Raw genomic sequence first — 21,633 nt, 5'->3', positions numbered from 1 at the left:
ATATATATATATATAAAAAAAATGATTGAAGCTTTTTAAAGTAGTTAATCGCATTTGAATCACATGTCTGAAGAAGAAGCCCCATCACAGAGTGAAATGGGCCTGATCATCATCATCATCATCCAAAGTGGAGCAATGCAACAAGAGTAAAAACCATCAGCCGACCATTAGTTGTCTCTCTCTATTAGAACTCATTAAGTTTTGCCTTATGATTTCTATCTGTTCTATTTCTACTGTGAGGAGCGACACGGTGCTACAACAGCTCCATCTAGTGAATGTTCCTCCATGCCGTGTGTGTGTGTGTGTGTGTGTGTGTGTGTGTGTGTGTGTGTGTGTGTGTGTGTGTGTGTGTGTGTGTGTGTGTGTGTGTGTGTGTGTGTGTGTGTGTGTGTGTGTGTGTGTGTGTGTGTGTGTGTGTGTGAGATCCACCAGATCCTTCACTGATGAAAACAAAAATGACTCCACGACAATTAAACCGTCCTACATTCAAATAAGTTTAGCTTAGTTTATTTCGATCACATAGTTACATGGTATTTTATTTAAATGTTTTTCTTAGGTCCCTCAGGATCTTATCAATCTTATTAAATGTATTATTTTGTACTATTATTTTCATTATTATTAGTTTCTGTATTCTCATACAATATTACATATTAACACTCATGTAACTTGCAGAAGTTAAAACAAAATACACAAAACAAAATACATTCCAATTCATATACACGCCGCCATACACTTTTATACTTGTTGAGCATCTTTTCTTTCTGTGGTATTTTATTTAAATCTTTGTAGCGTGTGACACATTTTCAGTTTCTCATCTAAAAGAATTCCAAATGTTTTACTCCTTCTGTTGAAACACATCTTTGGTTTACATATGTTTTAATCTTTATTTCAGTAAGACATACACAAAGTATAATTATGGACCAGATATACTTAAAATGTCAAAAATACTTGTTCTTGTACTTGGCCTAGGTGGCAAATATGATATGAATATGATATTTGGGGTAAGAACACTTCACTTTCTCTTCACTGTGCACGTCAGTGGTTTTTTCTCACTCTCCAGCAGTAAAAGAGGAGCAATCGTACAATTCAAGATGATTATGTCGCTGTCACACAGGACGTGTCTCAACGTTGCCACCAGATGGCAACAAGGACACAGACGTACAGTCCATATACAGTGTGCTCCACTGGTGCATCTTTGCATGGTGTTATTTTACTCTTGAATGTGAATATGACCAGGAGCTACTCAGATTGATCGTTTCAGTTAATTTTTCATGCAGAAAAAGTGGGAAAAAAACATTCTGAATATTCTCTGGATCGAACTTCTCACGTGAGATGATTTGCTGCATTTTCTCGTATTTGTGTAAAACTGAATATGTTTCTTTTTGTTGGAACGAACAAGACAGCTTCGGCTGTGGGAATTTGTCATAGGCTAAAAGATTCCTTAGAAAATTGAAATATATATAAAAAAAAATGATTCAGCAGATTATTAAAGAATCATCGTGTTACACTTTGTCAAACCAGCTAAAGCAGTGAACCATGTCACGTCACGTCACGTCATGTAACAGTATGTCGTTTTGTGTCAAGTTATGTTACGTCTTGTTATGTATGAGGTGCATTGCATTATCTCCAAAGATCCCCATGCCTATCACGCGTCATCTTTACATTCTCCTCCGCCAGAGGAGGCCAGAGTCCATGTTATGAGGGGAAAAACATCACGAGAGCACATCATGGTGAACGTGAGTACATGATGCTGATATTTATAACAGCACAAATAGACCCACAGTAATAACCCGTGACCTTTTCCCGGCACAAATAACAGATGTGATTAGACCTCTGTGAGTTTGTCATGGTCAGACCGGCCCCCTCGCCGCACGAATAACAACCGTCACGTCCTGTACACAATGACTTGTTTTGAACATGTCCTTGGATTAAATGCTTCGGTTTTATATTATATATATTACGAAAAATGAAGAATGCACAACATTAACTCATAATTGTGTTTTCTTTTGCATGCTGTTTACATCATCGTATGTGATCTTGCAGACATGCGGTGTGTGTGTGTGTGTGTGTGTGTGCGTGCGTGTGTGTGTGTGTGTGTGTCACACTCCGCTGCTGAGTGCGGAAAGTAATATGTGCTCACCTTCAATCTGAGTTTCACACTGTTTGATGTGTGATGTGGAAACCTCAAGTCTCCAATAATAGAATAAACTTTTCACTGAGGTGGGATCAATCTTTTTAAAGTTGTTTTTTTTGTAGTTAAAGCCCCAGTGTGTAATTTTTGTTTTATTTTCTGGCGGCATCTGGTGATTCCATTTCTTCCGGCAGCGTCTGAAATTTCAACACAAATGCGACGTATTCTGGACCGTTTTGTGCGACAACTGTATTCAACATGACGTAGTTAACATGGAGACACACACAGAGGTCGGGTCCACCTCATGTTACTATTTTTAACTCATTCAAAGTTGACGATAAAGCAGCGTGATTATACATATATGAACACAATATGTTCAATTTCTGTGAATGAGTTCTTCTAAAAATTACACCCTGTAGCTTTAATCTTTTTAAATGAACGGTATTTGGATATTTATATATTCCAGATTTTTAAATGAGGGAGAAGGAGACGCAAATGCTCCTTAAAGTCATACGGGGAGTTTTCCCCAAACAATTTGCTGTTGAGATGAACAAATGTAACTCTTAAAAAAGAAAATCCGTTTGCTCTTTCTAACACTTTTCTCTCAGACGAGTTGGCTGGCGACCAACCGTCACACTCGCTCTCTCCACCTCCGTCTGCAGCCCGACACTGTTTATGCGAAAGTATGATTCTCTCCTCGTCGTGCATCGCCGCGCTTTCTCCGAGAGAGGATGTGTCGAGAAAGGTGCTCGTTAAAAACTGTTATAAATATAGAATAGTAAGACCGAACACATGAGGTCATAACTGTTTTTCTTAATCTTCTCCGTAATGCTGCAGAAACGTAAAAAAAAGAATAATAAAACATTAAATCTGAAAAATGAAATAAACTTTTGTTTCGAATGTGACAAATGACATCGGCTGTGTCAGGAACAACAATGTAATATGAAGCGTGTCGGTGATTCGGTTTGCATATGTCAACCAAAGGGTAATCACATTTTCATCTCCTGCACTTTATGAGCTACGGTATAATTGAATCATTTTTTTTTTTTTTAATGAATCTAGATGCATGTCATTTGTTACCGTGTGGCGCCCGGTAAAAGTTATTGTCTAAATTACCACTGTAGGACACAATATTTACTGATGATAATCACTATAACTAATGTATAGCATACGGCCTCCGCACTCAATGTGTATCTGTGTGTCATTAACACAACATCAAACATACAGGACATATATTGCAAATTAAGCTTTATTGCCAGTGACAGAAGGGAAATATCCAGACTGTAATTCCCCCCCCCACAATATATATATATATATATATATATATATATATATATATAGTAGTCTGATCTTGTTTCAAACAGTCCAACACCGGTTTTTCAATGCACACATATATTTAGCAGGTTCACCATTGCCCTTAATAATTACAGTCCTGCAGGTCTGAAGATATAAGTTTTTCACCCCAACACAATGGCAGAAAGAAACGACACGTCCAGTTATGATTTATCAAATATTCAGGCGTCACAATTCACCGAAACCAAAGGCCCTAACCATGCAGCCATTATTAAAACTGGGGGTCCCCCGGCACGTTCCCTCCCTCGGTCGATCAACGTCAATGGCATATTTTTCCTAGTGAAGAGAACAACACATCCATAAAGCCTCAGGCATGGCTCTTTACAAGGATACGTTCACAGATACAATGGCACTTTATACAACTTGGAAAGTAATTGCACACAGAGCTCGCTGAACACATTTTATACTATAGAAATAAACAATTTTTTTTTACAATCTCTGAACTTCTGTCATCATTTTGGGGTTTTAAGATCGACAACCAACTCATTGTGACCATCATTTTTTTTAAACAATACAGTGAGAGGATGAATATAGCTTTTTGATTTAACTTGATGGAAGATCTGATTTCAAAATAAATATATTATTTAGTAAAAAAAAAATTTAAAAAAGAGAAAGCGCGAGAGAGAAGTAGACAAAGAGTGACATTGCACTTTTCCATCACCTCAGTGGAAGAGTGTGATGATGGTAAACAAGGAAAATCTTCTTTGAATGGCAGTAGCAGAAGTCATCACTGAACCTCAGAGCACTTGCACTGTTGTCATGGCAGCACCGCCGCGGTGGTGTGTGTGTGTGTGTGTGTGTGTGTGTCTGTGTGTGTGTGTGTGTGTGTGTGTGTGTGTGTGGAGGGGAGGGGAGGGGTCATGGCAGATCATACATTATACGCTTCCTCCTCATCAGTCGTATTTGTCTGCTTCCACGCGACCAAATGCAAAAAGACAACAACAGTTTTTCTTTTGTTTGTTTGTTTTTTTGGCGCGTGTTTTGTCGTATGATTGAATTATACACTTTTGCAGGAATGAACAGTCCCCTCGCTGATATCATATTTACATTATGGAGTTGCTGGAGTGCAAAGACCGTTTTGTCAAAAGTAAATATTTCATTCTTTGGTTCAAAATTAGACGAATCTTTTTTTTAAATAATGTAGCACAAACCTCCTGCATCATAAATATATTAGATACATTGAATTTTAATATATCCATCTGTTAGTATCTTTAAAATCACGTTAAATCATCTATATTTCTTGTTATACTGTGAAAATGAACGTTACGAAAGGCAACACGCTGCACGTCAGTGTTGAAAGTGGATGATGAGAGTATTCACTGTCACTCGCACTGTTCACGCATGTTTGATAATGAACGTCCTCCAGGTCACAGGGTCATAACAGGAACACGTATAGCTGACTTTGCACCTGTTTTTTGTACCAATCATGCAACCCCCCCCCCAAAAATAAAGCATGTAATAGTGAAAATATAAAAAATAAATACCACTACGGCCATACGCACCCACGTACTGTATACACATTGACAAATACACAAAACTTCAAACTGCACGACAGTCAGACAGTTTGAACAATATCTAAAGGTTCACACCGAAATAGAAAAGAGAGATGGGGTAGGAGGAGGAGAGGGGGCAAACAAAAGATCCACAACCGGGTCAATCGGGTAAAGCACAGAGCAGCACTGAACTCAGTGTAGGCACAATCTGCTTCTTACATCATCAACAACAACAGCCCCAAAGGAAGAAAAACCCACAGCTACTGAAACAGAGGTGACCCATACAAGCACACAAACCAACAGGTCAACAGAGTAGACAGTACATTTTGACACTGCATAGAGTTAAACACAGTCCAGGCTGCACCGAGCTCATGTCACCCAGGTCGGATCCCATCGGCTATCGGCATCCACCCACACACACACACACACACACACGCCCGCAAGTCTGCGCTTTCGTTCGGCTAAAGGTTTTCGTTTCGTCATCGTTATCTAGACTCGGACACTTTTCCCCGCGTCTACCCGGGCGACTCAGTTGGCCTGGACCGGTTTTGGACCCACCGCGACACCGTTACAGTCGAGGATGTACTGCAGACAACCCTGAGGCGGGCGTCCAGCACCGTTCTTGGTAAGTTCGCCGGCCATCTCCCCCTTGAGGCCAGTTCCCTAAACAGACACAGATAATAATTTATAATAATTCATCAACAACTATGTTACAGTGAGATTATTATAATATTGCTATAGAACTAACAGTCAGTGATAACATACATATATCGTACATTAATATTATATTTACAATGATAAATGTAGCCGCAAGCGGCGATTGGAGGGTTCAAACCCTCTGTCATCCGTCCCCCCTTCATGGGATGTGAACCAAACTCAATGTGTTCATTCAACAGATTGTGTGAGAGGTCGCCAGTGAGTTTGGTCATGATAGGTAATAGGCATCTTGAGTTATTAGCATATATGCCATAGGCCACGCCCACTTTAACAAATCAAGATGGCGCCTCAATACCTGGCCACAGAGCATGCACAACAATTTTTTGTGAAATTCTGTTCTGTGGTTATTGAGATACACGTTAGTGGCATTAGTGGCGCCCCCTATAGGTTGGTAACAAAATGCTTTAGGTAGAACTGTAGCTAATCACAGCTGTAAGTTATCTACCGAGATTTGTGATGATTGGAAGAATGGTTAATGACTTATAGCGCATATTCCCATAAGCCCCGCCCCTTTGCGACGACATTTTGGCTACTAGTGGCCATGTTTTTCGACCAATCTCGGTGGGGGCATCGTTACCTGGGACGGCTGTACAGTGGTGGGTCTCTGGGGAGCGTTTGCCTCGTTCTCTGCCAGCTGGTTCATTCTCGCCAAGGTCATGTCGGCGATGAGCTGCCGGTCCTCGGCCTGGTGCTCCCCCACCAGGGGCATTGACGAGCCCGCCACCTGGATGGTGAGAAGTGATTTATGTAAAGCTAACATTTACACTTCTGTGCATTGACACAGCTCAGTATTTTTCCCTGAATTATCATCTGAAAGTTCGGCTCATCGTCGACTCCTACCTCTGTGATGTAATCTTTGCCGTCTTTTCCGTGGATGGCTTTGACCGCGCAAATATCCAGGCCCCCGAAAATCCCTGAGCAGGTGTCGACCCACAGCTTGTACCTGAACGCAAGGATCGACGACATCAACTCAAAACCTGATTATCATGAGCTCATTCGTCTTTGTAGGATTAAGACCGAGCACTCACCTGTCGGTCATCGCCACCTGCTCGAGCATCGCGGAGCCTGTGTTTGTCTTCCAGTTGCCAGAGATAGATGTTCTCCTGAAGTGAGCAGACACACAGACACATTGAAACAACGTCTCTTATTAACGGCTACACACGACATCTTGTACTTGTACATACATGTAGGCCTTGTAGTCGGTGCCGATCTTCTGGATCCGGATGTCGTACTTGGAGTCGACGAGCGGCTCCGTGGTGGTGTAGGTCTGCGTGAGAGCGATGACACTGGCTATGTCCTGGAACTTACTGTGATTGTCGGCCTTCACCTGCACAAACACAGACGGAGCAACGATAGCCAGCATTTAAAGTCAGACTGCGCAACGTGCTGATATATTCTGTATCATTAAAAAATGACGCATTCTTTCATATTGCAACAAGAGAAAAATCTCCATACCTTTCCGATACCCGAGTGCGCGTGTCCAATCTTCACAACGACAGGGAACGACGGCATGCTTACCTACAGCAAATATGAAAAATACAATATTGAGTTGCTGCCTTAAATTCTGCTTCGTGATTTCATCCTACGGTTTTTCCAACATTAAGAAAAAAAAATATCTCTGACGGGTGACGAGGTTCTCACCATCTCCTTGTAGTTTGGGTAAAAGGTCTGCTCAATCAGCGGGAACTTCTCGGCGCCCAGTTTCCTGTAGGTGTTTATGAGTTGAGCGAACTGGACACACAGAATTGATAAATTTAGATAAACAGTAATTCATCAAAAGTTACGATAAGATTCAGTGAATGTCTCCGTGGCTGCGGCCGAGCGCCTACCGCCCAGGGCTTGTCACACAGGTTGTAGATCGACTCGAGCGAGTTGATGCTCGGGACGCCTCCGTATTGCAGACCAATGATCAGGTCGCGGAAGTCTTCGTTCTGGGTCATGCTGAAGGCGTGTTGACGAATGAGGACAAAGTCTGGCTTGAATGACCTAGAAAATAGAAATATATATTTGGATATATATATATATAGACAGTCGGGCAAATCAAGGGGTTAGAATGAGGCAGTCGGCACTGTAGCATTGGAACCGAATGAAAACAATAGTAATCTGTATTTCTATGTTCTTGTGTTCAGAGTGTGTTTCTCACCTGACAACCTTGGTGCCGTTCCTCAGAACCTGCATGGTGACGTTGCAGGTCCCGTTGGCATGAGCCACAACATTGATCTCGTTGAATTCGGCCTGAGGAGTTAGACAGATAGTTAGAGAAGGGACGTGAGTATCTGAATGACTTTTTGCTCTGTTTGTACATAAATATTAAAGGTGACATCTTATGCAAAAATCAGTTTTTCAGTGTATCTGTGGAGCCTGCCGGCCCACAAACTGTGAAAAAAGACCAACCTGTAACCCGGCCTGCAATCTTAGAATTTCCACTTTCTGGTTAAGGGGCGTGACATTTCCTACACATTTTGAAAACGGTTGACCAATCACAACAGACTGGGGCCGGCTGGCCAATCAGAGCAGTCTTAGGGTTTATCGGGAGGGGGAGGAGCTAAAATATATCCAGGTGTTCTAGACAGAGGGTGAAAAGAGGAGCTGCAGGAATGGGCAGTGTGAGAACACTGATGCCTTTTCTGAACATTGGAGCACGTAAACATTTTCAAGTGGTCACCCAAATTAAAAATATGAACCTGAATATGAGCAAGATACGTCACCTTTAAAACTGATACTCGAAAACAAACCTGTTCCACTTTGACGTCATAATCCCCGAAAATTTTCTTTCCTTTGAGTAATTTAGCCCTGGATGAAAACAGAAACACTTAAACTTTAGTGTCATTACAGAATAGGAATTGAATTCCTGAGTTGGTCCTCATACACAAAGATTTCAAGTTGTTTACCGAACCAACTGCAAAACTATCCCTCACTTATCATCACTTTACAACAACCTGCAACATGAATTTACTGTCAAATATACAGGCCACACGGCACAAATGTTCCCTTTCAAAATTCTTCCCTTAAAACAATGATTATTAAACATTACAACACTTTTAAGTACAGAATAATTTTTTTAAAAGGCAAACATTTCACATACACGCAGATACATTTAATATTGTCCATTTTACTACATCTGCAGTGTAACCCAGTGAGGTCATACGTTACACTGAATTCACAGTTTCTGAAAATGGCTGCTGCACCTTTCATCCCTTGTGATTCAGCACTTTTTAAAAAAAACTGGCTTTTCTTGATTGAATAGAAAGAGAAGACTTGTTTGTCCTGACACAGCTTTTTTCTTTCTTTCTCCTGGACGACTGCTGAGGAAATTCAGCAGTCACATAACAAACAAAAAAGCTTTATCATTATTTATAAATCATAGAAAAATACAATAAAACATGAACAAAACTGGCAAACTGAGAAGACAGTAATGATCTGTTGAGTAATGTATACAGTAATATACTATACTAAAAAAATATTTTAAAGACATCATCACAATTTAACAATTGAGTAATCCCTGAGGCCTTGATAATGTAACTATAATCTAATTACACATTTTTTCAAATGTAATCTGGTCTGATTATTGTTACTTAGTTTTTGAAAAATGTCCGTCATGTTTAACAAAACCCCGAGAGGATTTTTTGTTTCGTTCACACACCAAAGATATTCAGTTTACTGTCACAGACGAGCAAAGAAACCAGAAAATATTCACATTGAAAAAGCTGAAATCAGAGAATTTTGACATTTTTTTCCCATAAAAACTGCAAAATAGTTGCAGATTAATTAAGCAGTCCATTAATTATCGATAGATCGATTAACTGTTGCAGCTCTAATGCTTTATCAGTCAACACATTCAAAGAAGACATCATCCATCAATATGTTTTGACAAGATCCGTCAACGCTGCGCATTAATATGTATCTGTATATCTCAAAAGCAATCCCGTCCTCTTGTTCACATCTTGAGACGTTCAAGTGCAGTTACTGTCGTCGTGGTAGTTTTACACTATTGTTATTGTGAAGTTATTCACTGAGAGAGAGAGAGAGAGAGAGAGAGAGAGAGAGGCGGGAGTCGATGGTGGCGTTGATCATTCGTCCGTGAGCATCGTGTGCGCCTGACATGAAAGATGAGATGAGAAACCAAATAAAATAAGTTCCTCTGTTGTGATTTTAAAGAGCAAAAGAGAAGCGACTTTGTTAATGATTGCATGTTTGATGTGCAAATACATTGCCAATTCAGATGAGTCACCCAGGGAGCCCCTCGTCAATTTTAATGTCTCATCCCCTCAACCTGCTTAATATTCCGTTTTAATAAGGTTACGCTCACAACAGGAAACATTATTTACCCGATAACAGTTAAAACATTCCCTTTTTTTTTTTTTCCACAATTGGATCTACGATTATTTGGATAAAAAGAAATTATCAGGCTCTCTACTTTAAAACTGAGCGACAGTGTGGAGAGAATACAGAAGCTCTGTCATTAGTCTGATCAGGAAGACAGTTCAGCATCTGCTCCTCTCTCGCCATGAGAGCAATATTATAGCCGCACTTTCATAACACAAAACGAACCTGTGTGGACGAGCAGCGGCCTCGTCTGTCAACTACAAACACGGCAGGACAGGAAGAGTCTGTCAACACAACCTGGTACACAAGGTCCCTGTTCAAATACCAGTCCATACTAATTAATCTATTCTTTTCTTCTTCCTCTATGTGGGTGATTGGCATCTGGAGAACTCGTTGCACTTTTGGCATTTTCCCTATTTGCCGGCATTTATACATTCATTTAAATCTAATTCGATACAGTAAATAGATACACGACTCATCCGTGAAACACAAGCAATCACAGTGACAATGCAAACCAAGAAAGCATTGTCGTTTTGACATTTCTGATTTGAGCTTCCGTCCCTGTTTACATTGGATGAACATAGTTTTCAATTGCAACTTGACAATATTTGCAAACCTGTAAACAATACCTATTAATTTGGTGATGCCAAATTTTTGTTTTTACACAAACCCAATTGTTGAGTGTGGGAGATCAAGTAACATAATCATGATCGACAGGGCCACAGTCTCAGACTTATTCATATTCTGAGCCAACAGATATATTTTGTATGGTTTTCCTCCTGCTGCCCTGAGAGCTGAATACAAACCTCTTAGTATTTCAAGTCCACCTGTTGTTTCTGTGTGGTATATTTCATAGCTGAAAAACCAAAAAACCTACAGCACACTATGCAAACCGAGACGGATTTACCCTCCTGGAGTAACTTACAAGCACTGGGTCAAAGGCTGGGTCAAAGCCAAACCTCGAGAGAGGAAATGTAATGTACAGTACGGCCGCTGCCTCAGTGACACTGAGCAGCCATGAAAAACAGATGCCAGAGGAAGTCGTTTGAGCTTAGCTGATGTGTGCTAGAGATACAATATCATGGAGCAAAGCATTAATGCACCATCGATAGTCTGACACATGAACTACCTTCTTATCAGAGCCAATATCAGTTAAAAAAATGAGTGTGAAAGAAAATATCAGTATCAATATATGAGAATGACTCTTGCTTTTTATTGTGGCCCTCTGGCAGGACGGAAGGCCAGTGTCGATGTATCTGGCTCATCACACTGTACTCTCAGATAACGACTGCACTCATGCTGCTGGCGTCCATCCCACTGACGAGAGTCGGATCTGATTCAATTATCAAGGGTTTCTGTTTACATGCGCCTGGATGATGCAAATCCAACGCCCTCATATCTGTTATTTTTGAGCAGCAGTTTGAATCCGTCTGTAATCGACGACTAAATTAATCGCCAACTATTTTGATAATGGATTAATCGGTTCAAGTCGTTTTTAGGAAAAATAAAAAGTCAAAATCCTCCGATTTCAGCTTCTTAAATGTGAATATGTTCTGGTTTCTTTGCTCTTCCGTGACAGTAAACTGAATATCTTTGGTGTGTGGACAAAAAAAACATAATCTTGGGGGTTTGGGAAACACGATCGACATTTGTTTTACCATGTTACGACATTTTATGGACCAAACAACGAAACGATTAATCGAATAAGCGACAGGTGACTCGATAATGAAAATAACCATAAGTTGCAACCCTCGCTACATTATCTTAATCAGTGTAAAAATATACATAAATCAAATCCTGCCACAGTGAGCGTCTTGTTTTGGTCTCCACGTTAACCTTGATGTGACACGCATGTAAACAACGTGACAGCCTGCAATTATGAATCAGAATGGCTTTTTGCAAAACGGGCATTCCACAAATACTGTATGACAGAAGACAGTCGCACAAGCTTCAGTTTCATTGCGAACCATTTTCAGAAATAAGGTTAGATTTTAAAATCAGACCAAATGTTGTCCAATGCTTTTAAAAAAAGAATAAGAAGGGGGTTGTGGATTTAATTCAGATTTTATTTCCATGCCTCAGGTCTCGTCCCTCTGCCCATCACAGGCTTGAGTTTCAGTGGAAACTAATAAGGTCCATGCATTATACACAAAACAGAAATCAGGTGACTCCTCCTCCTCCTCCTCCTCCGGTGTACTATTCGTATATGCACACATATTGCTGTGGAAAAAAATTAATATGTAAACAAACGTTGATCACGAGGAGAAAGAATTGACAATGAAACGTCATATCTTCACCACACTACACAGACGGAGACGCTTGTTTGAAGCCTCCTCTGACCGTCTCTGCCTCCCCGAGGGCATCATCATTGTGACGGTTTCAAAGCCTCGTCCTGAGCCCGCGCGTCACATTAATGAGAAGATGCTCCCTCCTCCTCCGAGGCAGGCCGGACTAATGGAAACCTGCACTATGCTCTGCGGTAATTTACATTAATCATTCCTTACAGTATGTATGTGCGGGGCATGTCATGTGATCTGCTATCATGTGGGCAAGGGGTGGGGGGTGGGGGAAAGCACTGCAGTGTTTTCTCCACAACCTGTGGAACATTCATGTTTTGATAATTACAATGAAGTACTAGCTAATCATTTTAGTTTTCAATTCATCAAATTATATATTGAATATATATATATACTCTTTTTTTCTGCATTGTTTACCTTGTACAATAAAAGATTTCATATCGGTAAACATAGGCGCTGATTCCGATATGTCTGCAAAAGGCTCATATCCAAACCAAGCGATATCTATCGTTCCGGCATAATTTTAGTTTTCAATTCAGCAAATTATACATTGAATGTTGATGTTTCAAACCCGAGTTTCTACTGTTTCATTATGTCTAACGAAACCAAAGACGACAGTAGAAAATATTAACCACAGCAGTGGAATAGAGGACAGTAAAAAATGAAAAAAAGTCCTCCATCTTGGTGTAATGTCATTACTGCTGAGAATCAATGGACCGCATTTCCTTAAGTACAGGCTGCCTCCATGTAATATTGTAAGTGAGCCGCGCTGTAACCAGCAGCGGTGCCCATTCACATCAGCAGGACGCATCACACGGATGTGGTGGTCCTTCAACCTTTACCTTACCTACTACACTCAAAGGAATCGTGAGGAGAGAATCAGCATCAGCATCAGCAGGATGAAGCAGACAAACAACTCGTGGCGTACGCATGATTCATGATGAAATATATGACTGTATGAGCAGAGCAGCGTCTCGTCTTACCACTCCTGCTGAGGTTCATCGATCACCAGGAGAACCTTGAACTTCTTGGGTGTCGTGACTTGGGTCTGCTCCACCAGTCCTGCAGAGGCGGCCGTCTGCTTGACAGCGTTGGTGATGGAGCTGAAGAAGCCTGCGCCGGTCGACTGAGATTGCTGGGGTTTCCTCTCCGGAGCAGGCGAAGTGGCAGGAGGCGTAGGCCCCGCTGTTGGGGACTTGGCAGGGATGGTGCTGGTGGTGGCGGCGGCGGCGGGTGGAGGAGGCTGAGCGGGGTCAGGCCTCTGGAGGTCTGTCATGTAGCCATTGGGCAGGTTGGAGATGAACGTGCTGTCCGAGAGGCGACGGCGCAAATAATTCATGGCTGGAGCCGGACGAGGAGGAGAGTCAACGACAAAAGCACTGGGTGTGGAGGAAAATTATGCTGCAGCGGAGTCTCTCTTCCTTAGCGTACACAGCTGACAATGGCCGAGCTTCCCAGTGAATGTATCCCAGCTCAGCAGAGCATCCTCAGAGCTCCCTCTCACGGGCCGTGACGCTGCACTCTGGCTCAGCCAATCCCCTCACACCGTGCTCTCCTCCACCACGGCAAACGATGCTCTGGCTGGTGCCTCTCCTCCTTCCTCTTCTCGTTCCTCCCTCCTCTCCACTCTCACTCACTGGCATGCCTGCCTCACTTACCCCTCCCCCCATTTTCTACTGCCTCACAGGCGTCATGCTTTTTTTTTTTTTTTCATCTGCTGCATGGAAAACAGAGGGGTTTCCAGTGTAAGTGCAGGAGGGTGAGCTGAACAGTGCATCGTGGTTTCCTTACTGCTGTGCCATGTGCCCCCTTGTGTTTTCTCTGCCCTGGTTCTATGCGCAGCCTGTCTGTGTGTGTGTGTGCGGGTGTGTGTGTGCAATATGCAGCCATGAAATCTAAAATGGCTGTTGGGACTAGTGGGCAATGTTGAATGAGAGGGAAAGTGTCCGCAGCACTGAGTTAACATGAGCAAAACGCTCAGCCTTAATTGATTCGTGAATGAATTACACATGTAAATCACATAAATAATGCGTAAATGCACATATATGTGCAAAAAAAAAACATATTAACCACTTCATTTCTAATTTTATAAGATGACAACAGAATAGCATGTGCTATTCCTCTATATGAAATGCATTAATTGGCTAATTAGCTTTAAAAAATGCCAATTAGCCTTTGTACTGCAGCTCGGTTAAACTCAACGGAAAATGCAAATGGCAAAAAAAAATAAAAAAAATGGAAATCTCACCTTCTACAATGTTGGACATTAGGCCACAACACTGAATTTAATATGATGAAAATTATAACGGATAATCAAATAAAATATTGTAAATATAACGTCAGGCCACTTACACTTAACAGCTGAAACTGATGCATTGTTTATTAAATATTTTTAAAAAGTCCCATTTAGTTTTTTGGTCCATAATGATAGATGCATGAATACTCATGATGATGTTGATTGTTTGTTGATTTGTAGAATGTAAGACTGTGAATTGCACACATATTTTTATATATAATATAACTTTAGAGTTGTATGGAGATTGTACAGTACAAGCTTCTCTATTTCTAGGAAATGAAACATAAGAGAGCAGCAGAAATAATAATATGTGTCGTGGTAGAGCTCCACATTAATAGTGGAGTCTTGCTGAATATGACAACTCCAGGTCTAATTATAGTTTGTATGTTTGCACTATTCTTTTTTTTTTTACCATTTTCAATCTGTTTCTCCATATTGCCATTTGACAGTCTCTCTGTTTGTCTTTTTTTAATAACTGTTGTTGTTTTCCCCTGTTAATCGTGTGTAGATTTTTTTTGTACTGTATCAGAATTAATTAATAAATGAATCGAATGCAAGTGTTTGATTTAGGATTCTCGGGCTATATGCTATGCATATTATATCACAGTGTGATTTGTATAGGTTGAAAGTGCGGTGCATACATTCCTGGCTTAATATCCATGGAAACTAGATCTGAGAGTCTTGTTTTCTTTTTGAATATTTGTCAAGAGATACAATAATCAGAATGGACTTCATTAAGACTTTATTAATACAGTAGAAGCTGTAGCATGCGCTTCATCGAGTGCATATAGTGGTGTTGCAAACAAAGAACATTAACTTCCATTTTCTGAAAATCTTTATAGTCCAGATTTTTCCAGACAGAGTTTGAGAAGATCCAACAGCACCACATGCCCCCTGCTTACCTCTGTGTGGACTGCACTGTGCTATTTACACCAACACTATGCTGCTAAAACCTTGAAAAAAAATGAGTATATTATGTCTATGTAATTGCACTTACATACACATGATTACTGTACATCTTTGTGTTTTCCCTTTTCTGGTCACAGACTGGCATGATGAGCGCGCTTAAAGAAACAACTAATAAAAATCATGACAAATGGTCAGCAGACATATTAAACACCTGTGTGATTTAACCTATAGCGGTGGAGAAATACATAGGCGTGTCTGACAAGATTAAAAATGGTCAAAACCATAGACAGTATATGGTTTAAACTTAGTATTTTAACAATGTAAATACAACACCATGTAATTCCTGCACTTTCAAGTATTTTAAAGACCTGGGGTAACTAGTAGGATGGGCTGGATTTTTGGAGTTGAGGCAAATGTTCAAATAATCTCTATATTTCTATTTATTTGACATGTATGGTTTATACTTCATTATCTTTTAATTTGGATACAATTTCATTTTGAGTACTTTGTAAACCAAGTTAATTGACTCCATTCAGCTGCTACTATAATGCGCTGCTGCTCACTTCCGGGAACTATTGCGAGGCTCCATGATCCGCCATTGCTGGAGAAAAAGAAAAAGGGTCCGTAGTTGTCGCGACTCTCATTAGACGGCTCTGGATCGGTGGCTTGCTGTTCCGCCTCGTCTCCACCAGGGCGGCGCTCCGCCTCTTTGGTTCGAGCCACAGGGCCCGTTGATGTTGTTGTTGATCGGACGCTAACTTCTGTCGATGAAGTGAGTAACAGTCGACGTTAACGTCACACGCGACTGTGCGAGGACATAAGCGTCACTGAACTGTAAGTTTAGTCACCAAGGTCGAATGTTAGTTTCAACGCTTGTTCGACTTTTCACCAATTAAATCGGAGCATTTAAAGCTAACGACGCTAACTTCTCCGAAGTTTACTGGCGAGCTGTCAGTGGCTAACGTTAGCTTGTGCCACAGACAAAGTAGCTAGCCTCACGTTCGCTAGTTAACGGCCCAGCTCCTGTAAAGAACAATTGAACGCTGCGATTGAAGCTGTACAATAACCGTGAAATAGCGTGACATAAATATCAATTCCGTCTCGGCGACGTTCATATCTGAATCGTGTGTTGGTTGAAGCTAGCCCAGCAGGTTAGCTTAGCGTGTTTGGCTAGTGCAGCTGCTAGCATCTGAGTCGTTCACGTCAGCTGCATCGCTCACGACGTTTCAAAGTCGATGTCAGAAGAAAAGTGGTGCATTGATTCACTCTCATTAACTAACTCATGTGTCAATCATGTGGGGTTTTCTTTCCTCCCCCCATCAGGACAGAAGCCTGTTGTTTTTCCCCTCCGCTGGTCGAGCCTGCTAACATCGATGTTAGCAATTAGCCCGTGGGTGTAAATGCTATTCACTAGAATGGACCTGTTGAACTCTCAGTTCCTGGACAAGATGAACAATAACATCGGGAGACTTCACTATGACGGTGAGTGTGTGACTCCAACCTTCTCCACACCGTTTTAAACTTGTCAGCGAAAACTCCAACTTCACTGAGCTGCTAACTTTGTGTCGCTGCAACGATTCATCGGTTCAAGTAGTTTTTATGAAAAAACAGTCTTTGATTTCAGCTTCTTAAATGTGTAATTTTCTGATCTCTTTGCTCCTCCGTGACAGTAAACTAAATAGCTTTGTTGTGTGGACAAAACAAAACATCATCTTGGTGGTTTTGGGAAACACGATCAACATTTTTCACAATTTTATGAACCAAACAACTAATCGATTAATTCGCTGAAGTAATCGTCAGATGAATCGATGATGGAAATAATCGTCGGTTGCAGCCCTATGGCTTTGATAAAAACTTTAACTTTGATTACAATCGTTAACTTTGATTTATAAACATGAACCTTGATTTATTATTATTATTAAAAAACTTTGATTATAATAGCTAACTGCTCCATGGCAGTGTTTCTCCACAGACTCAGAATGGAACAAAAAATATTTTTACACCTCTCATAACAACATTAAAAATACCTGCCACCCGCCCCACTGCTCTCCTCACTTTGTACATGCGCTCGGGCACATGCGCGCAAATGTCATGTTTGCTTGGCCCGTGGTGTTGCTGGTTGCAGAGTTCTTTTTTTGAAACCGCAAAGGTGACTTGCAGTAATTGAGCCACGGCGGATAAAGACTGGCTACAAAGCTCTCGACCAGGTCTCTGTCCTCCTCCACCACCTCCCCATCATCATCTGTGATGCAGCCGACAGTGGAGGAGTCGTCTGAGAACTTCTGGAGATGGCATGTTCCCAAGTTGAGGCAGAATTAGTCTGCGGTTTAGAGCGTGAACAGAAAATGGTGACAGGACTGTTCCCTGGGGTGGGGCCAGTGTTGCTCAACTGGTCTTGGTTGTAGTTCATTCCATGAGGCTCCCTCAGATCGAGAACTGAGAAGCAACTGTGATTTGTGTAAATGTAAATATATGATCACGCCGCTGTTAAAATAGCCTTTATATCGAGTGACAATATTTACTTGTATGACTTGGTCCCACCTCCTTTTTTAATAAGATTGAATCTTAAATTTAATTAAATGATTTGCTGATTGTTTTCCCCACAGATGAGTGCAGGACACCCTCCCTGTCCACCTCTGTGTCCAACATACCCGGGCCAACTCCGCATTGTCCGAGCAAACGGAAGTACGGCGAAGAACAAATGGACGAGCGGATGAACTGTGACGACGACGACCACATGACCAAAATGAGCAGATTGTTTGCCAGTCAGCTGTAAGTGCCTTTCGACAATTTACAGTGTTAGCTATTAAATTATTATGCCTCGTCTATGTTTAGATTTTACTTTCTTTATCAAGGGCCCGTCCTTCAGCTGGAGACGACCGTAACGAGCACTGGAGTCTCAGTCCCGTGGAGCACGTGACGTCTTCTAATGGGACCCACCTGTACGCCGCCATTTCTGGGTTCGCAGTCGAGCAGCCGCTGCCTCTGACCAAGAGCAGCCACGACAGTGGAGGTGGGGGCAGAGAGAGATGTGTCGCAGGCGGGACAGTGGAGCGGCAGCAGGTATGTCAACTGCAACACACAGATATATATATATGATATATGATATGATGGTTTATAGATATGGTACACGTGATGGTCATGGTGACACAAATCCAAGTATTTGATCCTAAATAGGGTTGTGTCATTTGGATAAATTAAAGCCTCATTCATGCTTCATCCGTATGACCATGAGAACCAAAACACTGAGATTTAGCAAAAATGAACTATTTTTTATTTATTCATTTCATTGCTTTAAGTGAAAATAACCAGTAACATGCACCCAGTTCTTTTTCGGCGTTACTTTTTCACATGCGTGTAGGTCGAGGCAAGAAGGCCGAGCCTGAGTCCTAGAGCCGACACATTTATAAAATAAATAAAAATCTGCATCTGAATAATAGTATTTTTTTTTTTTTTTTTAAGCCCGACCCCCAGAATTGGTTCCAACAACCCTATTGTTGAGTAGCACAGTGAACGTTACAGGTTTTCTGTTCCAGCTCCTCTGTTTGGATGTTAGACTTCCACTGTACAGATGAATGTAGACGCTTTTCTTCAGGAGAGAGATTCTAGAAGTCTTATTAGGCAGAAACAGATGTGCTTGTAAGACTTTTCAGTATATCATTTCTTTGTCTATCTTCAGTGTTGTACAAAGGTATTCCAATGACTATTTGTCTGCGTTGGCTGATTTATGTGTTCATTTTCACCTGTAGAATCGTCCCTCAGTTATTACCTGTGCCCCAGCAAACAGCCGCAACTGTAATCTGTCTCAGTGCCACATGAACGGCTGCTCGCCGCCTGCTGACCAGAGGAAGACCGACCGTAAGTCTGTCATCACCACACACACACACACACACACACACACACACACACACACACACACACACACACACTGTCCTCCTGTCTGTCCTATTCCTTAACTTTTTCGTTATTTGTCCCACAGTGAAATCATAACTATGTTCATTTTTATATTCCATGCATGGTAATAACCTTTTTTTTTGTCTCCCTCTAGCTAACACGGTTTGCGATCCCGTCATCGAGGAGCACTTCCGTCGCAGCCTTGGGAAAAACTACAGAGAAGCCGAGGTGTCCGACTCGGTGTCCATCACCGGCTCCGTGGACGACCACTTCGCCAAGGCCCTGGGGGACGCCTGGCTCCAGATCAAGGCCAAGGGTGGAGGTCGTCAGACCCCCGACGCCGATGATCCGTGAGGCAGCGGAGTAAAAACTTTTCAATCGCCTTTCTTTCTTTTTTTTTGTCTTTGCATTAACTTCTCCTTTAGCCAAGAACAATGTCAGACGCTGTATTGTGGCGCCTGATGGACGTGGAGAGATCCACGCCTCATTAGAACTTGTCGAATCAGGAATTGTCTCTCAATAGAAGAGAAAGTAAATATTTCACACCATTGTTGGATTGATGATGGAAATTCTAAATATCATAGTTTCTTTAGTTATATTTTACTTCTTTCTTCGATAGCAGAAGAGGTTCCCCTGCCTTTTTCAATCAACAAATAAGCCATAGATCTGCTCTCACATTTTTTTTTCTAAAAATCACTCTTCTTTGTTTCTGTTACTTGTCTTATTTGCGCCGTGTTTTAAAAATGGCCATAATGATGAAAGATCCCCTCCAGTCACGTTTTAGAGTATGTGAAAATAATCTGCTATGCCTAATATTTTGTTTAACATTGTTTACCAAAAAACATTTTTGGGGCTGGAAACCATCCACTCTCTCCCTCATTGAGGAATTCTGAGACTGTGAATATTCATGATAGGCAAATAACACAGGCCCCGCCCACCACAGCCGCTCGCGCTAGGTGGAACGGCGGAAGAATGTGCGCAACAAGACGGCTAGCGGCAACATCGGCAAGATTCAGCCCTAAAACTTTAACGAACTGCTAATGATAACGCTCACTGTCTGCTGACACCTGCCGTCCTCTCATGGATGCCAACTGCTAATTCTAACGCTAACTGTCTGCTGACACCTGCCGTCCTCTCGTGGATGCCAACTGCTAATTCTAACGCTAACTGTCCGCTGACACACCTGCCGTCCTCTCATGATGTGCTGCCTCTGCTGCACTGGAAGTTTCAGGTTTTTTTGCCTCACATTTGCATATTGGACAGCGATTGGTTTTCTGTATTTGTGGCCGTACCAAATCTAGCTTTGCCCAGGATTAGTTTGAATTTCAAATTGCAGAGAAGTGCACAGAAATCTCCTCCTCCAGGAGAGGAATGTGAAAACACCTCTATAGTGACAATATGTGCTAAGATACAAGTCCCTATAGTCAATGTCAGACATGTTAGAGGACAGAAACAGAAGAGAAACACTTTATTGAGTGGAGGGGGACTTTAACAAGACTCTGGTCCCCTGCTAATTCTTTATGATCCTGAACTGGACTTAAGTGTTGGTTTCCTTGTCTATATGCTCACGTAGTGAACTAATATCAATCTTTTAGTACATATCCTTAAACTAGAAAGCATGTTTTTTTAAATAGCTGGTTTCTATTACAATCCTTATTCTATAAACAAATTTACTCAGAATTTTTTTTTATCTGTAACATTTTAGAAAAATACTCACTGCTGGTACAGTTACTCAATATATTTTTTTGTATCTGCTTTTCATGAATAGTTATGTAGGTTTTTATCTGATCCATCTTTCACGTCAGAGCCTCTGGAAAGGCTTTCTGAACTTTTTTAACACGAGTCCCAAGTCGATGTCTGACCTTCTACAACACTCTTGTCAGCGGTGGCTTTATTTATTCTCAGCATGTTCATACTTTCATGTTGGCCAAGCGTCGAGACAAACCCAATTCTTATTTTGATTTGTTGACAGCAAAATTCTCTCTTCCCTTGAAAAGGAACAATTGAGTTATAAGTTTTGAATTATTCACATTCCACCGTTTTTACCTGGCAGTCGTTTCAGTTGTGTTTATCAAAAACTGTTACAAGCATGTTGGTCTTTTTATTTTTTGGATTGATATGATCCTCCTAGTTATGGACAAAAGTTTCCCTTTAAAAAAAAAATAAAAAAATGTAGTTGAGTTTTATGGAAAATAATCTCTCACCCTTCTGAAATTA

The 21,633-nt window shown here is 41.3% G+C and overlaps 2 protein-coding genes across 3 annotated transcripts; one reads left to right on the top strand and one right to left on the bottom strand.

Moving 5' to 3' along the window:
- Positions 1 to 3,423: 3,423 nt before the first annotated feature.
- On the bottom strand, positions 3,424 to 13,915 carry syn2a (synapsin IIa). Its single transcript, XM_035646263.2, has 11 exons — positions 13,301 to 13,915; positions 8,430 to 8,487; positions 7,838 to 7,929; positions 7,524 to 7,680; positions 7,336 to 7,425; positions 7,150 to 7,212; positions 6,879 to 7,021; positions 6,723 to 6,797; positions 6,535 to 6,637; positions 6,272 to 6,418; positions 3,424 to 5,640 (listed from the first exon to the last, which is right to left on the bottom strand). The coding sequence occupies exons 1-11, from the start codon at positions 13,654 to 13,656 to the stop codon at positions 5,506 to 5,508; spliced, it is 1,419 nt and encodes a 472-aa protein (XP_035502156.2). The 5' UTR covers positions 13,657 to 13,915; the 3' UTR covers positions 3,424 to 5,505.
- Positions 13,916 to 16,141: 2,226 nt separating this feature from the next.
- Positions 16,142 to 20,716, top strand: LOC118316784 (transcription cofactor vestigial-like protein 4). Of its 2 annotated transcripts, none has more exons than XM_035644970.2 (6): positions 16,142 to 16,294; positions 16,846 to 17,004; positions 18,129 to 18,294; positions 18,378 to 18,585; positions 19,272 to 19,380; positions 19,571 to 20,716. In XM_035644970.2, exons 2-6 carry the CDS (start codon positions 16,923 to 16,925, stop codon positions 19,768 to 19,770), a joined length of 765 nt encoding a protein of 254 aa, XP_035500863.1. In that variant the 5' UTR covers positions 16,142 to 16,294; positions 16,846 to 16,922; the 3' UTR covers positions 19,771 to 20,716. The 2 variants fall into 2 exon arrangements, with proteins under 2 accessions (XP_035500863.1, XP_035500862.1); XM_035644969.2 differs by having other exon boundaries at positions 16,198 to 16,356.
- The last annotated feature ends 917 nt before the right edge of the window (positions 20,717 to 21,633 follow it).

This window comes from Scophthalmus maximus, chromosome 3, assembly GCF_022379125.1.
Source record: "Scophthalmus maximus strain ysfricsl-2021 chromosome 3, ASM2237912v1, whole genome shotgun sequence".
NCBI classification, from domain to species: Eukaryota; Metazoa; Chordata; class Actinopteri; order Pleuronectiformes; family Scophthalmidae; genus Scophthalmus; species Scophthalmus maximus.
This window is presented reverse-complemented; position numbering and strand designations above follow the sequence as displayed.